Here is a 22,581-nt window from a genome sequence, read left to right as displayed (position 1 = left end):
CTTAGTAATCACTTCTATGGATATAATTGCCAGTTTTTCTCTATATAACTGCCTGCCTTTGAACAGTAAAACGCATTCAGACGCATATAGCTTTACTGTGTGTGTCTGTCTGTCATTTCGCACCGCGACCAGTGCCTTCCTGCATACCAAAAGACCCTGCTTCCCCCACGGGTGTGTGTTTCGACTGAGTCGGTCCGTGGCACAAGGCAACTCTTACAATAAAAGAGTGCGTTTAATTCGGGGCGTGCTTACAGGGTCAGGGGCTTAGTCCATTATGGTCATGGGGGGGAGTGTGGTACCAGGGAGTCAGGAATGGTGCTGGAGAAGTAGCTGAGAGCTCTATTCTGAAGCGCAGGCTGAGAGACACTGGGCCTGGCATGGGCTTTTGAAACCTTAAAGCCCATTCTCAGTGACACACCTGCACCAGCAAGGCCTCCCCTCCACGTCCTTCCCGGACAGTTTACCGACTGAGGACTAAGCAGGGAAATATCTGAGCCTATGGGCACCAATCTCGCTCAGATGGCCACAGATTGGCCAGTTTGGTCTGTGTGTATGTGTACATGGTAGATTAAAAATACGGTCCCAAGGTAGGACCTGTGAATGTATATATAACCTTAAATACCAAAATAGACACACATGTAACAGGACAGTGGGTCTTAGGTAGGATGATACTGAATTATCCAAGTGGACCCAGCCATGTCCCATCAACCTTTCCTGGCTGAAATAGACTGATGTGACAGAAAGACATCTGGGATGGCTAATTTCGAATATGGGGAAGCTGGAACTAAATAAGATTCTCCAGTTGAGCCTGTTGAAGGACACAGTACTGTGGATGCCTTGATAGTAGTATTGTGTAACTGACTAGAGTTCTCTAACACTTTGTGATCTTTGAGCGTGGAGTTTATGGCAATTGGTTATAGTAACATCAAGAAGCTAATTTAACAGTGTTTTAGAAGCAGAGAAGTACTTACCCTTCAGAGTTGAGTATCTTATTCTAAGTAAGTTGTACCTTCAAGACAAACAAACAAACAAAACAAAACAAAATAACCAAGAGCAAAATAAAGCCCACAATGCTGTACCGGCACATGGATCATGGAAAAGACCAGTCGACGCTATGAAGCCGAGAGGCAGGTCTATGCAAATGTGGGTTCCACATTCATGTCACTGGGACACTGGTGGAGAAAATGCTAGTCTTGTCAGGCTATGGAAGAAGAACAGAGCTGGAAAGAAACTAACCTTGACTCTTACCTTATATACTACATAAAAAATAAAGTTTATTATCGGCCCAGTTTATTGCTAGGCCCAGTGTCTCTTAGCAAGATAGCTTAGTAGGTATAGTGCTTGCTGTGCAAGTGTGAGAACTAGGCTTCGGGTACCCAGCACTGACATAGTATCTGGGTGGGACTGGTGCCCCACTTGTAATCTCAACGCTTGGAGAGTTGAAACAGCGGCTGCCCAGAGCACACTGGCTAGCTGGACCACGAAATCAGCAGACCCTGCGTTTAGTGAGAGATGCCGCTTCAGTAAATAAAGTAAGGACACCAAAGAAGACACCTGATTTCAACCCTGTTCTTTATATGTGTGTACATCTGCAAGTATCCCCTACATACATATGTAAATAAGTGATATCAACCTGCATCCTCCTCATGTATTTATATCCATATATATCCCCCACATATGTAGACATGTTATGCAACCTGTGTCCTCTACATATATGTATATCCTTGTGCTTCCACACTCACATGTGTGCCCACACACATACTCATGTGTACATACACAAGTGCATGTGCGCACAACACACCATAGACACACACACTCACACACACACACACACACACACACACACACACACACACAAGCGCGAGTGCACAAGAGAGAGAGAGATCACATGTATACAAAGAAACCTAGTGCTTTGAGAGGAAAAGTCCATGAATACTTTTGCCAAGTTGAGGAAGAATTTATGAAAGAATTAAGCATGTGAAATGATTGACTGTATTAGCATAAGAACTGTGTTTACCAAAAGACATTAGAAGGATGACAGTACAGAATGCAGGTTTGGAGGAGACATTTGTAATGCTTGTCACCTGACAAAAAGGTCCTATCTGAAAGGTACAGGAGGGAGAGGACCGTTGGAAATGACAGTCCCCATGCCATCTCTCTAGGAGCCTCAGTTTGAACATCATCATGATTGAAACTCCTGTTGTAATAGGCAGAATTCTTTTTTTGTCCTCTAATTATTTCTCAAATTCTATTTTAGAAACTATTAACCGTGTCAGGAACTTCAAGTCTGGGAATTCTGTACCACAAACCATGGGTGATACACCAGGGACTGCGCAAAAAGTGGCTTCCGACACTAGAGGGCTCCCCACACACCAAGGTCCTGGTCACTCATCAGTTGCCCCACCATCTCCAGGAGCAACAGCATCACAGAAGTGCTTCGTACAGATCAAAGGCATGACCTGTGCGTCCTGTGTGTCTAACATAGAAAGGAGTCTCCAGAGACATGCTGGTAAGAGGCCTGCAGCCATGTTGAACTTGGAAATACTTTGTATCAACTCTCCTTTGACAATCAGTAACCCAGACAATCAGACAGCAAGCCCATTACACAATAGTGTAAATGTTTGTCTAATGTCTCCTCTGTATGATTGGCATTCTGTCCCTTAAGCATTTATTTTGTTACAAAGTAGCTCTCTGAGCACGTTAGCCATGAACACCTGTTCTGAAGGTCAAGGTATATTCTCAGTTACCTTTTCCCAGTCTGTCACCCTCATCTGGTCAATCCTTCTATAGAAAATGAAACACCAGCCTGTGCTTAGAATTTCCAGTTTCAGACACTCTGTCCTGTTGACTCTAAAAGCTAATGCATTCTTGGTTTGCTGGGTTTGCCCTCCTGATGATGTCTGTAATATTGCTTCTTAAACAGAAAGTAGAACAAAATCTTGTCCTTGTTTCTGTCTGGAAATACTTTGATGGGTGATCCCACTGACATCCCGAAGCAGAGCTGACCTAGTGGCTGCCTGAGACTTCGTGCTCCGACTCCTGGCCCTGCATCAGGCTTAACTTAGACTCTCCTGCTTTTTCAGGCTTCTGTTCTCGCTTTAAAAGTACTGAAGCCCTTGCTTAGGTCATAAATGGAGGTGTGCTTCGGGAGGACCTTTGTCAAGCTTGGCCGCAGATGAATTAAAATGTAGTTTCATGATACTTAATGTTTCTGCTCCTGACTTTAACCTCTTGCTTCTGTCTTCCATGGCATATTTTTTTCTGAATCATATCATGCCTTTCATGTATTTGAATGTGACTCTTTCTTCTCCTTATACTAACACAATAGTGTTAGCCAGATGAGCTACAGGTTTTTCACTTTTGGAAATCCTTAAAAACTTGAAAAGAATAAATAAAACCATTTTGAAAAAGTTATTTTTCCCTTGTATGTCAGAAAGGGAAAGAAAAGTACACCTTGTACAGTGGTTGTGTTCTCTGCAGCCACACCCCTTGTGTGATACACATGCAGCAATGAACCTTCTAAAGGCTAGGTATCCCCAAGGGCTGGACGGGTATTGGGAATCTCAGACCCATTAAATCAGAGTCTGACTTAACATGGTCCTCAGATGGTTCCTATGCCCATTACGGTCTGAGAAGGGTTTTTCAGGAACAATACCTCTCTAACCTGACTCTAAGTTAGAGTCACCTGAGAAGCCTTTTAAAAATGATACTTGACATTCACCCTGGGAGACCCTGAGCTTCCTGGTGTGTGTGAGGAGCCATCAGAGTTGTTCATGGTTTCCCAAGAAATGCTCATACCCATCCCGTTTTGAGAGCTACTGTTCTAGAGGATTTCTTGGTTAAATCACGAAGACAGTAATATCAGCCCAGTTGCCATGCCCAGAGTCACAGTGGTGACCCAATGGTTCCAGGTATTCTCTCCGTGCTGGTCGCCTTGATGTCGGGAAAGGCAGAGGTCAAGTATGATCCAAAGGTCATCCAGTCGCCCAGGATAGCTCAGCTCATCCAGGACCTGGGCTTCGAAGCATCAATCCTGGAGGACAACACAGTCTCTGAAGGTGACATCGAACTCATTGTAAGTGCACTGGCTATCCGCTAGAGCAGCGGCTGTCAATCCATGGGTCGTGGCCTCTTTGGGGGGAAGGTGTCCAAGGACCCTTTCATCGAGGTCTCCTGAGACCATCAGAAAACACATTTACATCACAATTCATAACAGTAGCAAAATTACAGTTATGAAGTGGCCATGAAAATAATTGTAAAGTTGGGCGTCACCACAACATGAGAATTGTATTAAAGGATCTCAGTATTAGGCAGGCTGAGAACCACTGCTCTAGAGAGGGCAGTCTGTGGAAGGTGGAGGGTACTGTGACACCTGCCACAGTGCTATCCTTGTACTTGTTGGCTGCTGGCAGCATGCTCTGTTTTGTTTGACCTGTTCTGTTTGTGAACTAGGAGGCCTTCCTCGTGCGGATACTCAGGGTCAAGAAAGACGGCGTGAGTGCCTAGAGCAGAGAAGCCACAGATGGTGGGCTTTGGTAATCATGGTAGACTTGGAGGCTCACTGTGGCATAGTCCTTCAAGTATGAAGCTCAGCCACTCGCAGGCATCTCTAGACACAACACCCAAGTCCATGGAGGAGCGAGCTCCATTCACGTGACATATCTAGGTCTGGATAGTCCATAGAACTAGTAGACACAAAGACTCCGGATTCCACCCTGTGTCTCCTGAAAGGAAACAACCTGTAAGTCGAGAGGACTTATAGGCACACCAGCGACTAAAAGCTGAGTGACCAGGAGTCCTAAAACTCCCGAGGGACTGGAGGTGAATTCCTAAGGGAGTGGTTGTTCCCATGGTGTTTTCTGTCTATCCACTATTGCAGTTGCACATCAACATGTTACTGAAAATCGTAGTCAACTCTGGCATTTGCTGTGTCCTCTGTTCAGATCATGTTTGTAGAAAATGCTTTTTGTAAACAAAGGGAGACATAAAAAAAACCCTGCAGCCCTGCCAAAATTGAGTAATATTGTTTTACTGAGGTAAGTGGGGACTTTGCTTTCTGTGTATTTAGTCTCTGCCATTAATGGTAAGTCAATGTTTGAAGAAAATATGGAGGACATGAGGCACATTGAGCTCCTGATAAGCTATATTCTCTGAAGAGCCTACCCTTTGTACTAGTTCCAGGGGCTGCGTGCCGAAGGTCAGCGCTAATACTTCCCGTCTACAGCAGGCATCACGAGGTGGGGAGGAACCCTGTTGCCGTCCTCTAGACCCATACACAGTAGATACCTTGGCCCACGGAGACACTGCACAGAAAACCTAAATCAAGGGGCGATGGGGAGATGATTCCATACCTACTATGCTATCCTGAGGACCAGAGTTCAGATCCCCAACACAGAGCCAGACGGGCCTGCAGGGCTGTAATGGCAACTCTAAGGAAGCAGGGACAGAGACAGTCCTGTGGCTGGTCAGGAGAGCCGAGCTGGTAAGCTCTGGATTCAGGGACATACCTGCCTGCCTTGATAAACAAAGTGGATTGCATATCAATGGTGACATCACCCTATGTCTTCTATATGCACACGCTCACTGTGTGCATGTGGGTGCTCATATACATACAGAAAGTCAGTAAATATGGCCCTGGGGAGGCTCAGTGGGTAAGGGTGCTTACCATCATGCCCGACACCTGTGTTTGATCCCCAAATGAGAGAACCGACTCCCACAACTTGTCTCTCACTTCCACTTGGAAAGTTCATTCTTATATTCATAAACACACACAAGCAAATAAATAGAATATCAGAAAAAGCAAGAACTCATCAATGTACTATATTATAGTCTTCTTTAAGCTAGTCCCTCCCTCCTCCAAACAGGGTCTTACTATGTTTTTGTTTGTTTGTTTGATTGTTTGTTTGCTTGCTTTTGAAAACAGGACAGGGTCTCATTATTTAGTCCTGGCTGGCCTGGAACTTACTCTGCCTGACTCTGTAGACTCACAGAGATTTGCCTGCTTCTACCTCCTGAGTATTGGGATTAGAGGCCTGTACCACTGCACCCAGTTGAACATTTTATGTGAACTGTATTTATTTGTTTGCACAGGCTAGGCACGTGATTCATACCCCAACCTAGAACTTGTGCACTTCATTTGTAGTCTAGGCTTTCTGATGCGCCTTATCTGTATCCAGCAATGACATGTGATATCACACTTAAAACCCACCCACTGCATCCGTCATTTCCTAAATCCTGCTCTCTTAATAATGTGACACTGACATTAACTGTATTGGAGCCAGCAGGGCACTGGAGCAGACCAGATCCCAGTGACACTTGAAACTGTAGACTGTTAAGAGTTCCAAAGATTTTGCAAAGATGCACTTGCACACACTCCATATTCGACAGTTGCTACAGTGTCACTGGTGAGAGAATACAATGTGAAGTGCTTTCCAAAAGCCCATTCTTAGCCAAAAGCCAAACCTCTGTCTGCAGCCACTGGCTAAATGTTTGCTATTGCCTACCCTGCAGTTGGGGGACAGCCACGGAGCCACTGGGATTGGCATCTGTGGATGGGGAAGTAGCTGCCTGCCACTTAAGTTCCCGGGGTCCACTGGAAAGGCTCGTCTCAGTCTTGGGGTTTTTGTCCTCCTGTCTTGCAGATCACAGGGATGACCTGTGCTTCCTGTGTCCACAACATAGAGTCCAAGCTCACAAGGACAAATGGCATCACTTACGCCTCTGTGGCCCTCGCCACCAGCAAAGCCCATGTGAAGTTCGATCCCGAAATTGTCGGTCCCCGTGACATCATCAAGATTGTCGAGGTAGCCAGTTCCTGAAAGCTCTGTATCCACTTTTACAAAGCAGTGAGATATAATCACCGAAGAAAGTAGTTAAGCCCGATTCAGAAGTCCTCTGTAAGCCGTGGACTTTTTCCAAGGGTCGTAAGGTCAGTTGCTTAATTAACTGAAGACGGTTAATGAGCAGCAGAGCGTCTGAGCAGAACAAGAGATGAGGCAGGGCTTGCAAGGGGGCTCAGCAGGTGAAGGTGCTTTCTGTGGAAGCCTGACAACTCCTTTGATCCCTGGAACCCATGGTAGGCAAGATCTGACTTTCAAAAGCCACCATCCTCCAACTTACACACACTCCTTTTTAAAAGAAAAAGCTGAGAGGAAAAAGACATCATTTCTAGTTTTTAGCTATATCCTGAAAATCATCAGTCTGTGGAGAGTTGAGTTGCTCAGTCACCATTTTTTTAAAAAAATATTTCTACCTGTGCTGGGTGTGTGCAGACTCAGGATGCTGGCACTAGACCACAGATCCGAGCTTCCCTCCCTGCTAGGTTTGTAGGAGAATTTGGTCATCTTGCTTTAGGAAATCAGAGGGTTTATGACTGTCCTCCCTCCAGCTCCCTCTGTCCACAGACTTCCCACTTGCGCTTTAATGTCCGCACTGTAGCAGATCTTAAGAGAATAAGCATCCACTGTGATTGGAAAGGGTTCAGACGTCCAGACTAAGTGAGATCAGGGTTTAGCGGCCAGTGGTAAGGGTTAATTAAACCAAGTGAAACTGCTTATGAAATGAAACATTGTATCGAAACTGCTTATGAAATGAAACATTGTATCAGGCTTCATGCAATCAGACAGTCTCATCCTTGATTTTCTCTTCCGTGGGCATGTGTATATAGAGGTGTCTACTGTGTGGCCCAGCAGAGCTTTCCGATACAGAAATGACATGCCGCTGCAGTTTTTATACAGATAGGCTGGCTAGCGTCACAGCTGCCTCATTCGATGAGGGCAGAGCCTCAGGGAAGCGAAGTTCTTGCTCACTGATACCCAGCTCATCAGAGGCAAGATGGCACTCCCAACTCGGATCCCATTCTCTTCTACCCTAAACCTTAGAGAATTGTGTCCACATGTCACCCATGGGGCCGAGGAGTCACCATGATGCTGGGGACAGGAAGGAGAGTTCTAGGTGGGGGGCTTCAATCATGTCTCATATGCATTTTGACTTCTAGTATCTTAGCTGCTTCCTCCCTGCGAGGTGATTTGGTACAGCCTCCCGGACCTCTATCCAAAATGCAGGACTATTGGAATATTGCCGGACTTCCAGGCTTGCGAGACTCTGGGGCATCTTTTCCTGATATGACCAAGCTGGAATTAGTTATGAGAATTTTTGTCTTGTGTTGCCTTTGATGCCCTTCTACCATGACATTTCATTTTGGAGACAGCAGCACCAGCATCCCGGGGCTGTCTTTATTGTGCTGGCAGGACATTCTCTGGCAGCTCTCCTTGTGCACACCAACAAGAAGCAACAGAGCCGTAATGCTCACACGGAGGTGGTGGTGGCAGAGCTTGTGGAAAGCACAGGGTTGAGGTTCAGTTTGTCAGGACATGGAGAAAACCGCTCTTCACCTAGTGAGGCCCTGGACACAGTAGGAAGTTGCTTGGCCTAGAAGCCTAGAGTCCCATATTCTGCACCCAGTTCTTTAACACACTGTTTCTCTCAGACCTTCCTTTTTCTCGTGAGTGGGGAAAGTACCAGACCACAAGGCATCAAAATTCTTTAACTCAAGACTCTTGAAGTCAAACCCTGGTCAGCTTAGGGACCCACTGGAGTGAGTGTGACAATAGCAACTGCCTTTCCTTTGGGAAGGGGGAGGGATTTCCATTCAGTGCCGTGTCTCCAAGGTGGCACAGTCAGTCTCTCGGCACACAGAGTACTGAACCTCTGAACAGGCTTTGGAAGCCGCTGGCCACAAAGAAGTCACGAGAGGAAAACCGTAGGTCACTGGTGGAACTTTGAGATTTCAGTTCCCAGTACTGGAAATGCTTTCTGCACGTGCACGTTTTAACCAGAACTTTCCCCCCTTGCCCCCCACCCCTCTTTTCATCACAAGGAGATTGGCTTTCATGCTTCCCTGGCCCAGAGAAACCCCAACGCTCATCACTTGGACCACAAGATGGAAATAAAACAGTAGGTAGAAAACAGAAGGTGAACGGTTGCCCTGGCTAAGTCTCTGTCCCCTTCCCGCCGACTCTGTGTCCCATGCTGATGCCAGCAGACTCAGCTGTGACCCCAGTACCCCAGCTTCCCGGGTTGCCTTCAGTCTTGGTTCCTTGCCTTTTATGCCTGTGAGGTCAGCAGCTGGAATCATGCTGTTTGTAGAAGTGTTCGGATATTGGCAGCATCTGTGTCTGTACTGCCCAGCATGATAGTGTACTTGAGATGCAGTAGTGTGTGCACTCGAATGAGTGTAGAACCGGAGTAGGCTTTTTTCTTCTCTTTCCTTTTAAATTTCACTAATTATTAATACTACTTTAAATAGTCACCTGTTCTCGGTGGTTATTTAAATATTTAATACTACTATTAAGTTTTGCTAATTCTAACTGCAAGGTTGGCTCTTTATTTCACCGTCTATTTATTTAGTCTGTTATTTTCGTAAGTTCTACAAGTAGGATCTGAAGACAGTCTTCAGAGCTAAGTGGAAAGAAGATGGCCAGCGCAGGGAAGGACATGCAGCTCAGTGACAGGGCCCGTGTTTAGCATGCACAAGCCCCCCAGAATCTCCAGCACAGAGTGGGGTGGGGGTGGGGCGGCCCAGGATGCAGATAAAGGATAATTCATCGATTGTCTCAGACGGTCACTTAGTCTTTGAGCACACTCAAAGGCCACTGTTGTACATAGGGCAGTACAACAGTACCTTGTTGGGAAAGAGCGAGGAGCAAGCTGTGACCTCAGTAGCTTAGGCAAATCCTGAAAAGTCTGGGGAGAAGGAGACCCCGGATCTGAAACTCAGTTTAGTGTCCGCAGGGAGTGGTAGATCCTTCTGGGGCTTTGATGGTGCCCTTGGTTCAGTCCTGTTGGCTTGCCTGGGATGCAGGAGACTGGCAGTCGAGGGTTTGGGAAACTAGTGGGCCTGTCTCTCGGATGGCCTCAGGCAGCAGCCTGAGTGCTCAGGACTGCAGGATGTACATTAGGATACACAGCTTGTGAGGACTTCCCTTGATGGTCCCACACTGCCTGTTTAGAGTTCCGTGCTGTGGCTCACATGCAGCCACAGACGTCATCTGCCAACCTTGGTGTCTGGCTTCCAGTGTAAATAATAGTAATACTGTAAATAAGCTTATACTAATTAATAGTATGTCTATCCATCCCTTGCTTTAAGGGGAATCTAACTGTATAAGAAGACAAAGAGAACTCTAGGCAGCTGTAGACTAAGAGTGGAAGCCCCTTTGGGGCTAGTTCTCGTCTTTGGGGCCTCATCTGTTGTACCTATAAATGGGTGGCCACCAGCTTATGCAGAAGTATAGCTGAGCCCAGTGTCCCTCCAGCAATGCCTGGCCCTTCAGGTCACTGATGATGTCGGGGGTAAGCGTCATTCTTGTCTTAGCTCATCTTATGTCTAATCTGATCCCAGTGCCAAGTGGTTCTGATGTGTCTGTGTCGCTGACCTTGCCATCCAGGTGGAAGAAGTCTTTCCTGTGCAGCCTCGTGTTCGGCATCCCCGTCATGGGCTTGATGGTCTACATGTTAATCCCCAGCAGTACGCCCCAGGAGACGATGGTCCTGGACCACAACATCATCCCAGGACTGTCCGTTCTCAATCTCATCTTCTTCATCTTGTGTACCTTTGTCCAAGTATGTATTGGAGAGCTGGGCAAACCTCTGCCCTTTGTGCCCAGGCATGGCTAATGGATCTCTGATCACTGTGTCAATAGCCCTTTAACCTAGTTCCAGTGGCTCCTCATGGTAGCTTTGCAGAGTCACCTTTGGGGAGCTGCTGCTGTTACTTCTGTCTTATGACCAGAGGGAGGGCAGGGTACCGGGGGGCTGCAAATGTGGGAATGAAGAAGAAAGGCCTGGTCTCACAGTCACAGGTCATTGCAAGTGATTGAAACTTGTCAGAGCAGCCACCCTCTCCTTGTAAGCCTGGTGAGCCTGCCTGTTCCTGGTGTGTGTGTATGTGTGTGTGTGTGTGTGTGTGTGTGTGTGTGTGTGTGTGTTACAAATGACAGGACAACTCAGGACCTCTTACATGCCATACGTGCTAGGCAAGTGCGCCATCGCTCAGTCACACCCCGGCTCCCCATTTCCGGATTCGTTTATTATTATTTCAGTTTACCCTCGTTAGAATTTTCAGATGAATGTCCCTAGAGCTCAGGCTTCTATTGAATGTTCTATCCTTAAAGGCAAAGCCGTGGTCTTTATCTTTGGATACGTGTATCATTCAGAACAAGGAGGCTTTGTGGAACATCTGTGCATGCATGCATATATGAACATAGAGAATGTCTGCATGTGTCCATTTTGACATATAAAACTAGGACTGTTTAGGGGTAACCATTTGCAGGCTGGATCACTTTCCTATATTTTCTTTGTAATTGAAAGTGCCCCTTGCCCTTACTGTGAGCAATCTCACCAATACTGAAGCCAAGGGAAATGTACGCTGACTGATTACACCCGCCTCTGGCCCGGTCCTGCTCACTGGTACTGCTGCCATGCCTTCAGGAGTTAGGCATGCCTCTCTCATATCTCACCTTTGTAGAGCAAACCTTTCTATCTCTGTCTCTCTGTCTCTGCCTCTCTCTGTGTGTATGTGCATGCATATGTGTGTGCGTTTACGTGCAATGCATGTTCATACAATATAGACACAGATGTCTGTTAAGGGAAGTGTGTGTGTGGGTGTCACGGGACACCACCATCGGATGCCGCCTCTCTTATTTGAATCGTGGACATATTTTACGTCACTGGCTTGTCTTCTCTCTAGAGACCATTCACAATATAAGTGAATAACGTTGTCGTTGTTACCATTCTCTCACTATGGACATTTATGTGGCATGCTTGTGTTCCAAACGTCCTGTATCCTCAGTCATCCCTTTCTGTGGCCAGTAGTGCTCAGAATGAGAGAGTATGTTTCAGCGGAGGCTGAGGCGGAGTGTGTGCCCTCAGTATCAAATAATCATGCAGATATTGGTGCATAGTGGTAGCTATGTCCAAGAACCTAGAATACTCGTTCCTGAGGCTGGCCCCTCCCCCTTCCTCCACCAACCCCGCCCTCCCTGCCTTTCAGTTCCTGGGTGGGTGGTACTTCTATGTACAAGCCTACAAATCGCTGAGACACAGGTCCGCCAACATGGATGTGCTCATCGTGCTCGCCACAACCATTGCCTACGCCTACTCCCTGGTCATCCTGGTGGTCGCGGTAGCCGAGAAGGCAGAGAAGAGCCCGGTGACCTTCTTTGACACGCCCCCCATGCTCTTCGTGTTCATTGCCCTGGGACGTTGGCTGGAACATGTGGCAAAGGTAGCTACAGCTTCAATGGTTCTTTCGGTAATCCGACTCTCAGCCCAAAGGCAGTATGTGCTGAGAACTACTAATTACACTTGCTATAGAGAATGATCCAGAGGAATCTGAACCCCGTGTAATTAGGGGCAGCAGTCACTAATCTCCCAGTTGGTTGTTCCTTCTGAAATCCCAGCTAATCTGGCTAATTAGTGAGACCTTTGTTTGGGTAATTGTGCCGCAGAACAAACTCTGAACTTTGGGCAGAGCTTGAAAGGTCTCTTAACGCCTAATGGATTGTAGTTAGTTTGTGTAGAAATCCACACCTTCACTTCAGGGCTGGGTGCTGTTCAGTGCTCTGCATTGGAGCCTGCAAAAGAGGGGGAAGGAAATTATATTGAAGGTGAAAATAAAATGGCCATCGGGCAGACTAGGATTGTGTTCCTTTGAAATGGGATTCAAGCTCTGCCTCAGCAGCCCTGGGCGGGCTTCCCTCGTGGCGCTGGCACACACGTGGCTGCCTCAGTGGCGGGGTTGTGTTTCTCACGCCAGCCACCTTCAGTGCAGTGCTTGGGAGTGTCAGCCTGGGTATGGACCGTGAGCTCTCATCCTGGTTTATCTCCTAGAGCAAAACCTCAGAAGCCCTTGCAAAACTCATGTCACTCCAAGCCACAGAAGCCACAGTCGTGACCCTGGGTGAGGACAACTTAATCCTCAGGTGCGTTGGGTCCATCAGAAGAGCTTGGGAATCCCTGTATATCACCCGTGTAGTGACAACAAGTCACCATCGTAAAGTTTAGGCCACCATTGACATCACCCTGAAGCACTGTCCAGTGCCTGCACCGGCTGCTAACTGCAGTCAAACCAGTGACCTTTCTAAAGACCTGTACTGTACCAGTCTGTCTGTACTGCTGTGAGGACGGATCCTTCAGCAGCTGCCTGCTTTTTCTTATGATAAAGTCGATAGCACAGCAGTGGGATTCTGGAATCAACTGTGCATGCCCCTCTTGAATTTAGCCCCATCCGTTGCTCAGGGTGATGCGAGCATAATCATCCCCCAACACCCATGAAGTTTGGCTCTAGGACCCTCAAATACCAAGTTTCTCATATGACACGGAACAGTATTTGCATAGAATTCATATCTTCCCACATACTTTAAATCATCTCTAGACTAATTATGATATATTTGCAATGCAAATGGTATATAAATGGTTTTTACACTGTATTGCCTAGATTTAGAGAACAACGATGCATATATATATATATATATATATATATATATATATATATATATACAGTATACATAGACAGGTGACTTCTACACCTCCCCCCCTACAATGTATGTGTGTTTGTGTTTGTGTGTGTGTGTGTGTGTGTGTGTGTATGTGTATGAGTGTGTGTGTTGCTGGGGATGGGATCCAGGGCCTCCTACATGCTAGGCAAGAACTGTACCACCAAACTATATCCCAAATCCATACCTAAGTATTTTTTATGCAAGGTTGGTTATGTCTACTAATCTAGAACTCTTAGATATGTAGGGCTAGCCGTAAAAGGTCCAATAGTCAGTCTAGAACCTGGTCTAATCCCAGACGAGGAGGATGGTATCTGAGTGTCTTCTGTTGCAGAGAGGAGCAAGTGCCCATGGAGCTGGTGCAGCGAGGTGATGTCATCAAGGTTGTCCCTGGGGGCAAGTTCCCAGTGGATGGGAAAGTCCTTGAAGGCAATACCATGGCTGACGAGTCCCTCATCACAGGTTAGGTGGCTTGGTTTAGGTTCCCTTTGATGGGGGTCGTGGTAGCCATTGGTCCATGCGATGCTGAGAGGGCTGAGTGAGTGATTGACTTCTCTCTCTTCCCTAGGAGAGGCCATGCCTGTCACTAAGAAACCCGGAAGCATAGTGATTGCTGGCTCTATAAATGCTCATGGCTCTGTGCTCCTCAAAGCTACCCATGTGGGTAATGACACGACTTTGGCTCAGATTGTCAAGTTGGTGGAGGAGGCCCAGATGTCAAAGGTAATGATGAACCTTAAAACATGTAATGAAACAATCTCAAAGGGATTTATTTAGCTCAGTGGGTAGACCACCAACCTAGCATACCAGAGGCCCTGGATCCAATCTCCAGCGCTGGAGAAAACAGAGGGGCGGAGCCACAGCATTCTCCTATTCCTAGCTAGTCCACAGGCGGGAGTGACAAGGTCGGGTGTTCAAGGTCAGCTCCAGACTACCTGGGCTGCATTATTCCGCCCCCCCCCCCCAAACAAAATAGATGTGAGGAATGGTTGCAAAGGTTCATAGTTCCACCCATCAAGGATCAAGTAGAGATTGACTCCTAAAGATAGCAATGGAGGGAGCATGGACCCAAGCCTGCCTTTGTAGGCTGTAACTTCCCGTGGACTTAGTGCTTTGTTTCCCTAGGCTCCCATTCAGCAGCTGGCTGACCGGTTCAGTGGATATTTCGTCCCATTCATCATCATCATTTCAACCTTGACCCTGGTGGTGTGGATCGTCATCGGCTTTGTTGATTTTGGTGTGGTTCAGAAGTACTTTCCTGTAAGTTGAAGGCCTTGCGCAGGATGGTTGGTGTGCTTGACAGAACTTATTGCCACTAATCCTGTTCTTTTGTGTCTTAGCTTCACTGGGGCTTAATTGTCCTCTATTATTTGTCTTAGTTAGGGTTTTACTGCTGTGAACAGACACCATGACCAAGGCAACTCTTATAAGGACAACATTTAATTGGGGCTGGCCTATAGGTTCAGAGGTTCAGTCCATTAGGAGCATGGCAGCATCCAGGCAGGCATGGTGCAGGAGGAGCTGAGAGTTCTACATCTTCATCTGAAGGCCACTAGTAGTCTTACTTCTGGGAAGCTAAGGTGAAGGTCTGAAAGCCTACACCCACAGTAACACACTTCCTTCAACGAGGACATACCTCCAAATAGTGCCACTCCCTGGCCCCTGTAGGCTTGTTTAAACATATGGGGCCAGCCTAAACATAGCACAATAATTAAGGACATTTAGTCCAGTGTCCAAAATCCCCATAGTCTTTAGCAGTCTCAACAATGTTAAAAGTCCAAAGTTCAAAGTCTCTTCTGAGATTTATCTAATGACTTAACTATAACTAAAGCAAGGCAGGAAACCAGCTGGGCAAACTCCAAACCCTGCATCTCCATGGCTGATGTCAAAGGGGTCTTCAGATCTCCAAGTCCTTTTTCATCTTCGTTGACTGCAACAAACTTCTTTCTCCTGGGCTGCTTCCACTCCCTGTTAGCAGCTTTCCTCAGCAGATATCCCACAGCTCTGGCATCTCAAACATCTTGGGGTCTCCAAGGCAACCTTCAATGTTTCAGTGTCTGGATCCACACATGATCTTCTGGGCTCCTCCAAGGGGCTGGCATCACTTCTCCAGCTCTGCCCTCTGTAGCACACTAGGCTCTGGTTGATCCACTCCACTGCTGCTGCTGTTCTTGGTGATCTCCCCATGATACTGGCATCTCTAATACACTGGGGTCTTCCACTGAAATTAGGCTTCACCAATAGCTTCTAATAGGCTCTCTTCATGGTACCAGTCCCCAAATCCTTTGCACAACCCCTTCAGTCCTGGGCTTTCAACTGCAGCTCAGGTATATCTTCACCCATGGCCTTCCCTGGTCTCTCACAGTGCCAAGCCTCAGCTGCTCTTCATGACCCCTTAATGCTTTCAAAACCAGTACCACCTGGGAAACTCTTGCACACTCCCAAGTCCAGCTGCAGCATGAGGTACAACCTTGGCAATCTCTGGAACACAGCTTCTTTGTGCTCTTGGAAAACGCTTCCTAGAAGGTTTCACCTCAGTGATGCTGGTCTCTTCTTATCCACCGCTAATTTCTTAGCTCCAGCTAACCAGCATCAATTGTCCCAGTAGTCCCTTCTGTTCTGGACTCTAAATCCAGAACCACACGGCCAAAGCTGCTGAGTTCTGCTGTTTGCTGGGGCTGGAACATAGCCCCTCTTATTTTATAGCTGGCTTTCTGTTTCTGAATTTCCCTTACTGCCTGAACTTGACTGTCCTGGAACTTGCTCTGCAAACTTGCTCTGTATAGATCGACCTTGAAGTCAGAGTTCTGAGTTCCATGACCAAGGCAAGTCTTATAAGGACAACATTTAATTGAGGCTGGCTAGCAGGTTCAGAGGTTCAGTCCATTGTCATCAAGGCAGGAGCATGGTAGCATCCAGGCAGATGTGGTGCAGTAAAAGCTAAGAGTTTTGCATCTTCACCTGAAGGCTGCTAGGAGAAGACTGGCTTCCAGGAAGCTAGGATGAGGGTCTTAAAGCCCATGCCCACCATGATACACCTACTTCAACAAGGCCACCCCCCCAAATATTGCTATTCCCTAGGCCAAACATATTCAAACTACCACATTATTTTATTTTGTTAGCTTCTTTTATTTATTATCAGTAAAATCCCAGTCATGGTAGGATAATCAGGCTACTTCTGAAGGTCCTTATTGAGGTTGCTGGTTGAGGGTCACCCAGTATGTGCCAGGCCTGGAGTTTCATCATGGGCACAGATACCCACATACACGAGTTCCCTTTGCTTTCTACTCAGAGATAATTTTCATGACATCATTTGACTCCCCAGTTGGAATGCTCCAAGGATTTGCAAAATGTCATTTATTGGCCATTACTGAGTTTAAAACATATAGAAAAGAGACCACAGTTTTGATGGCACAGTACTATACTAGATCTTACGGGAGAAATGTATTTTTGCCACTTAACTCCATGAATCCCAGATCTAATGTCCTGCCTTGTCAAGCAATAACACTTCCCAGTGTGACTGAAAGGCCATACATCACCGTAGGCAAAGCGTTTCGATAATTAAACATTTATTCAATAGCAGAAGAAGAAATAGGCAAAGAAGACTATCTTAGGAAATACTGTTTTTTTAATCAAACTTCAAAAATATCAATGGAAAGTATGGTGTATCCTCAGAAATTTTCCTGCTTAAGAAATAAGAACTAATTTTCAAGATCACTTAGCAGTGTTTGAAGCCATTGTTGTTTTCATGTATGGAGTGCTGCATATGTCTGACACTTGGAGGCCAGGTCAGGACCCCACAGTTAAATAGCGCCAGGGCCGACCAGCCTGTGAGCTGGCAGCACCACTGGCTTCCCAGTGAGTGGGGCGCTTTTCATCTTATCTCATCTTACCTCACACCAGTGCTTTGTTAGTTTAGAGTCATGGTGTGAAGAGCTAAAGATGGAGCCTGTTTCTTCTGTGAAAACAGTTTCTGCCGGCAGATGAAGGTGTATCAGACGTGTGCTGTTTACCAACGTGTCACTTTCTCCCTCAGTCCATGTATCTTAAGTTGAGAAAGTCTGAGTTAAGTACTTTGTGGCATCCAAGAAGCCCCTGGCGCTCTAAAGAGTGACCTGGGCATTGTCTCTAGGATAGCCAGTGGCTAAGCTAAGCCTGACTGCCAAGGTTCCAGCCGCATAGGTAGCAGAGGATGGCCTTGTCAGGCATCAGTGGGAGGAGAGGCCCTTGGTCCTGTGAAGGCTCTACGCCCCAGTGTAGGGGAATGCCAGGGCAGGGAAGCGGAATGAGTAGGTTGGTGAGCAGGGGGAGGGGGCAGGGGCTAAGGGGCTTTCAAAGGGGAAATGAGGAAAGGGGATACATTTGAAATGTAAATAAATTATCTACTAAAACAAAAAGGATCTGGTTTTGGGGAAGACAGGAGTAGGCTCAGTTCCATGCTTTGACCTCTTACTCTGATTCTCCTGTTTTTATTTGCAAAATCAGTGTGTGCTAACAACTGGGGTGCTGTGTGTTCCATTCAGGCACTGTCATCACTGTGGCAAAAATGTCATTTGTAGGAAGGGCTCATGTTAATTCCCAGAAGTCCACCAGAGCCCCCAAAGTGCCAAATGTCATTTTAATAAGATGCCCGTGAAAACAAAACACATTCGTTTAAAATCACATATTTGTTAAATGGTATGCCCTTTTACTCGAACACAGTGGGTTGAGAGAAAAATTAAATGACTTTTACAATATGCCTTATTTTTGAGCCATGCCTTTTAAAGTGAAAAGATAAAGGATGTAAAGAAGTTGTGCTTTGTGTTGTCCATTCACGAAACACACTCTGGCGATTAGTGAGTGTAGCATAGTGTAGTGTAGTGTAGTGTATCATTTCACTGCATTGCAAGATGAATGAATACCCCAAACAGAGAGTAGTAATTTCCTTGTGCTCCACCACACCAGAAAGCAGATCTCCATTTTGTTTGTTCGGGTAATGAAAACTAGTCGGAGAAATAACAAGGGGGCCCCGAGTTCCGTCATGAGGAGGGAGCCCACAGTTGCCCTCTGCTGCTCTCTGTGGCTCGTCTATGAGGCAGAGGACTTGATAGCCCGGATACACCCACAGCACATTTCCTCATACTGCCGTTTACGTCCCAGTGTGTCCCGGATACCTTTCCGCAACCCCTCAGACTCCGTTATGCCTACAGTTTCATGGACCAGTTCCCTTTTGGCTGTCCCCAGGTTTTGCTATCACAAGAAAAAAACAGCGATAGATATCCTTGCATCATCTGAGCATAGGTCCTGTGGAGAGGTATTTAGGCTTTCGAAATAATGAGGCCAAAAGTAATGATGAGTTAATGTGTCGCGCCAGTGCTGTTCTGCATAGCTGTCTGTGTTTGTGTGCACATTGCCCCATTTATAAGCACAAAGCACTTTATACCATTATATAGCTGGGGAAACAGAGGCAGCGAGGGATGACATTAGCAACACAGCTGGGATATGACCTATGTGGTCCAACTCCTGAGTTTGTGCCCCACCAGTGTCTGACCTGACTCTGTTCCTGTTCCACCTTGCGTCTTTGAGGGAAGCTATGGGAAGAGGTTAGGCAAGTCGGAGGTGGGCAGTGAAACGATACGTCTGATACAGAAGCTGCACAGGACACAGTCACAGTCATGTTCCCTGAACTAGGGTCACTGTGTTCTCAGTTTCCACTGCCCCGCCAAGGTGAGATGCCTCCCCGCTCCCTGATCTCTCCATCTGATGCTTCTCTCTACAGAACCCTAGCAAGCACATCTCGCAGACGGAAGTGATCATCCGTTTTGCCTTCCAGACATCCATCACTGTGCTGTGCATCGCCTGCCCCTGCTCCCTGGGGCTGGCCACACCCACAGCAGTTATGGTGGGCACTGGGGTGGCTGCCCAGAACGGTGTCCTAATCAAAGGAGGGAAGCCTCTGGAGATGGCACACAAGGTAGGCCGCTGTCAGGTCCTTATAAAACAGTCTCTCTTCACTGTTCCTTAAGAGAGAGATGCCTGAGAGCAAGTGTGAATGACTGAGGCAGGGAGCCAGGGCTGCCTGGGAGTATGAGCCAAAGCAGCAGAAGCTAAATGGGTGTACAATTCACTGCTTCATGGAGATTCACTGACTCCATCTCATGTGGTAGATGTGGTTCATTCCCGTTTTATAGGTGTAGGAACTATAGCAGAAGGAGGATAGGTAATATCTTAGTCAGGGTTTGCCTTCTTGCACAAACATCATGACCAAGAAGCAAGTTGGGGAGGAAAGTGTTATTCAGCTTACACTTCCACACTGCTGTGCATCACCAAAGGAAGTCAGGACGGGAACTCACTCAGGGCAGGAACCTGGAGGCAGGAGCTGATGCAGAGGCCATGGTGCTGCTTACTGGCTTGCTTTCTTATAGAACCCAGGACTCAGGGATGGCACCACCGACAATGGGCCCACCCGCCTTGATCACTACTTGAGAAAATGCCTTACAGCTGGATCTCATGGAGGCATTTCCTCAAGGGAGACTCCTTTCTCTGTGCTAACTCCAGCTTTGTCAAGTTAACACACAAAACCAGCCAGGACAGGTAACCTGCCCGGAAGCCTGCAGCTGTTAACCAAGTTGACAGCTCACATGCAGACTTCAGGGTGGCAGAGTGACAGTGCATATTAAGACTTTGTTTAGGTTAGTGTGGTGATGCACAGCCATGAGCCCAGCTCTCAGGAGGCTGAGGCAAAAGGATCGTGAGTTCAGGTTCTGCCTGAGCTGCCTAGTGAGACCACAGCTGTACACCCATCTGTACTGCACTGGGGCCTGGCCTAGTCAGGAGCTCTTAGGCAGTGCTGGCGGTCTGGGAATTGGAGCAAGAGCTGTCCAGATAAGGTGGCAGTGGAGATATCACTGCTGTGGAATGGTAGGCAGGTGAAGAGGACCCTCGGGGCCACGCCTCTGTTGATCATGAGCTCCATGAGGTCTGCAGCACTTCTTTTTACCAGTGTGACTGGCATTCAGCCTGAAAGCCTCCAGAGACATCTTGTTGAATAAACTAATGAGCAGCCAGAGGGAAATCAGAGACAGAGAAAGGGCTAAGGGAGGGGACCATTCTAAGAGCTGAGGAAGATCACAGAGTAGAGCGCTCCTTGGAGCCACTCAGGGAGTGTCAGACTGGCTGCACAGCAAGGGTGGGGTATGGTAGAGAACCTCCGGCTACCAGTGTTGAGGGCAGAGGCCAGCACTGAGCTTTGGAATCTAAGCAGTGGATCTGCTGCTTACGGATCATGGTCTGAACAGAGAAAACTGCTGCCCTCTGCTTGGTCAAAGATAAGTTACAGTGAAGCCGCAGACTGGCAGATGAGTAATGGTTCTCTGGTAGCAGCACTCGATGCCTGCACAGATTCAGGCCGAGGGTTAGGAAGTTAACAACCGGTCCCTGCCCCAAGGCAGGCTGGGAGAAGCTCCGCCTTCAGACATGGGGACTGTGAAAGCCGCTCCCACGCTAAGACCTGACGTGAAGTTGTTCTTGCAGATAAAGACCGTTATGTTTGACAAAACGGGCACCATCACCCACGGGGTCCCCAGAGTCATGCGGTTCCTGCTGCTCTCGGACATGGCCGCACTCCCCCTCAGGAAGGTTCTGGCTGTGGTGGGCACTGCGGAGGCCAGCAGCGAGCACCCCTTAGGTGTGGCCGTCACTAAATACTGCAAAGAGGTATGCCGACCTTGGCCTTGGCATCGCATGGGCTCTTCTCTCTCACCAGCCTTGGCTCCCTACCTCTCCACACTTGCTTAGCTGCCCCAGGGGAGCTCTTCACTCGCTGCAGCCAGGGCTCGCAGTGACGCCATTACAGTTATTAGTCAGACGAATGGATAACGCCAGGCTCAGGGCAAAGTGAGCGAGACATGACCCCTCTGCCTTCTGAGAGCCCAAGTCTGGGGCAGGGGAAGATGGGCACGTGAACAACTTCTTTATATGGCTAGGCTGAGGAGACACAGCATTCAGTGGGATTGCCAGGGAGGAGCTAGCGCAGATGAGCTGAATAGCCCTGATTTGGGGGGGTTTAGAGAATCACTGTACCCCTCTTTCCCTAGAACGTGGGGGCAGATGGCAGACTATGCCGAGAGTGTCTGAGTGGCATGAACAAAATTTTATCATTGTTGTACCTCAGGAAACATTGGCAAGGGGATGTTTGAGAAATTTCATCCTGGGCTTGACCCTCATAGGGGTCAGTACGCTGCTGTCCCTCATAGGGGTCAGGACGCTGCTGTCCCTCATAGGGGAACAGTACGCTGCTGTCCCTCGTAGGGGTCAGTACGCTGCTGCCCCTTGTAGGGGACAGTACCTTGCTGTTTGACATCTGCCCATATGGGTCGGGAGGAAGCCTTCTGCTCGCTTGCTGCTCCAGTGCCTCCCACCACTCCCGATGCCTTCCCTGGGTATCCCGCAGGGCGAATGATCTGCCTGGCAGCTTCGAAGTAGCTCTGCTGCCCACCACTTACCTAGCCTGTCGTTCTACTGTAATCACTCTCAACGTGGAAATATCTGAGTGGTCTGAGGGGAGCTGACTCTCCCCTTGGATCTGCAGCCTGCCCAGTCACGAGGTTTCCACCTAGAGAGGATTTAGCTCTTTCACCTGTTTCAGGTTGACAACCAACACCGAATCTGGTGACAGAGCATTTGCTGAGGTCATGGTGCATTTCCTTCTGTTTGTCCTCACTTCCTCCTTCCTTCCCTGGCTCCTCCCACTACCCACCCCCCCCCTTTTCGCTTCCACAGGAACTTGGGACAGAGACCCTGGGATATAGCACGGACTTCCAGGCAGTGCCCGGCTGTGGAATTAGCTGCAAAGTTAGCAACGTGGAAGGCATCCTGGCTCGCAGTGATCCAACCGCTCACCCTGTTGGGGTTGGCAACCCTCCCACAGGGGAAGGTATTCCTCACTTTTGTCCCTCCTGTGTCTCTTGGTGGCCAGACTTTATCTTGGGTGAAAGCAGAGGCAAGCCAGACCATTACCAAACCCACCTGTGAGATTTTCCCCCCACTG

General features: G+C 47.8%; 1 protein-coding gene across 1 annotated transcript in view; it reads left to right on the top strand.

Annotated features, from left to right (window-relative positions):
- The window catches only part of Atp7b (ATPase copper transporting beta), a 75,136-nt gene that overhangs the window by 42,834 nt on the left and 9,721 nt on the right, over positions 1 to 22,581 (top strand). Inside the window, exons 3-15 of the mRNA XM_021219276.2 lie at positions 2,258 to 2,509; positions 3,912 to 4,075; positions 6,642 to 6,803; positions 8,879 to 8,955; positions 10,446 to 10,620; positions 12,050 to 12,283; positions 12,889 to 12,980; positions 13,888 to 14,015; positions 14,122 to 14,276; positions 14,679 to 14,813; positions 19,312 to 19,506; positions 21,066 to 21,248; positions 22,314 to 22,467. Of these exons, the coding sequence (XP_021074935.1) occupies positions 2,258 to 2,509; positions 3,912 to 4,075; positions 6,642 to 6,803; positions 8,879 to 8,955; positions 10,446 to 10,620; positions 12,050 to 12,283; positions 12,889 to 12,980; positions 13,888 to 14,015; positions 14,122 to 14,276; positions 14,679 to 14,813; positions 19,312 to 19,506; positions 21,066 to 21,248; positions 22,314 to 22,467 (2,106 nt within the window). The remainder of the gene's footprint in view (positions 1 to 2,257; positions 2,510 to 3,911; positions 4,076 to 6,641; positions 6,804 to 8,878; positions 8,956 to 10,445; positions 10,621 to 12,049; positions 12,284 to 12,888; positions 12,981 to 13,887; positions 14,016 to 14,121; positions 14,277 to 14,678; positions 14,814 to 19,311; positions 19,507 to 21,065; positions 21,249 to 22,313; positions 22,468 to 22,581) is intronic.

This window comes from Mus pahari, chromosome 19 (assembly GCF_900095145.1).
Source record: "Mus pahari chromosome 19, PAHARI_EIJ_v1.1, whole genome shotgun sequence".
NCBI lineage: Eukaryota > Metazoa > Chordata > Mammalia > Rodentia > Muridae > Mus > Mus pahari.
This window is presented reverse-complemented; position numbering and strand designations above follow the sequence as displayed.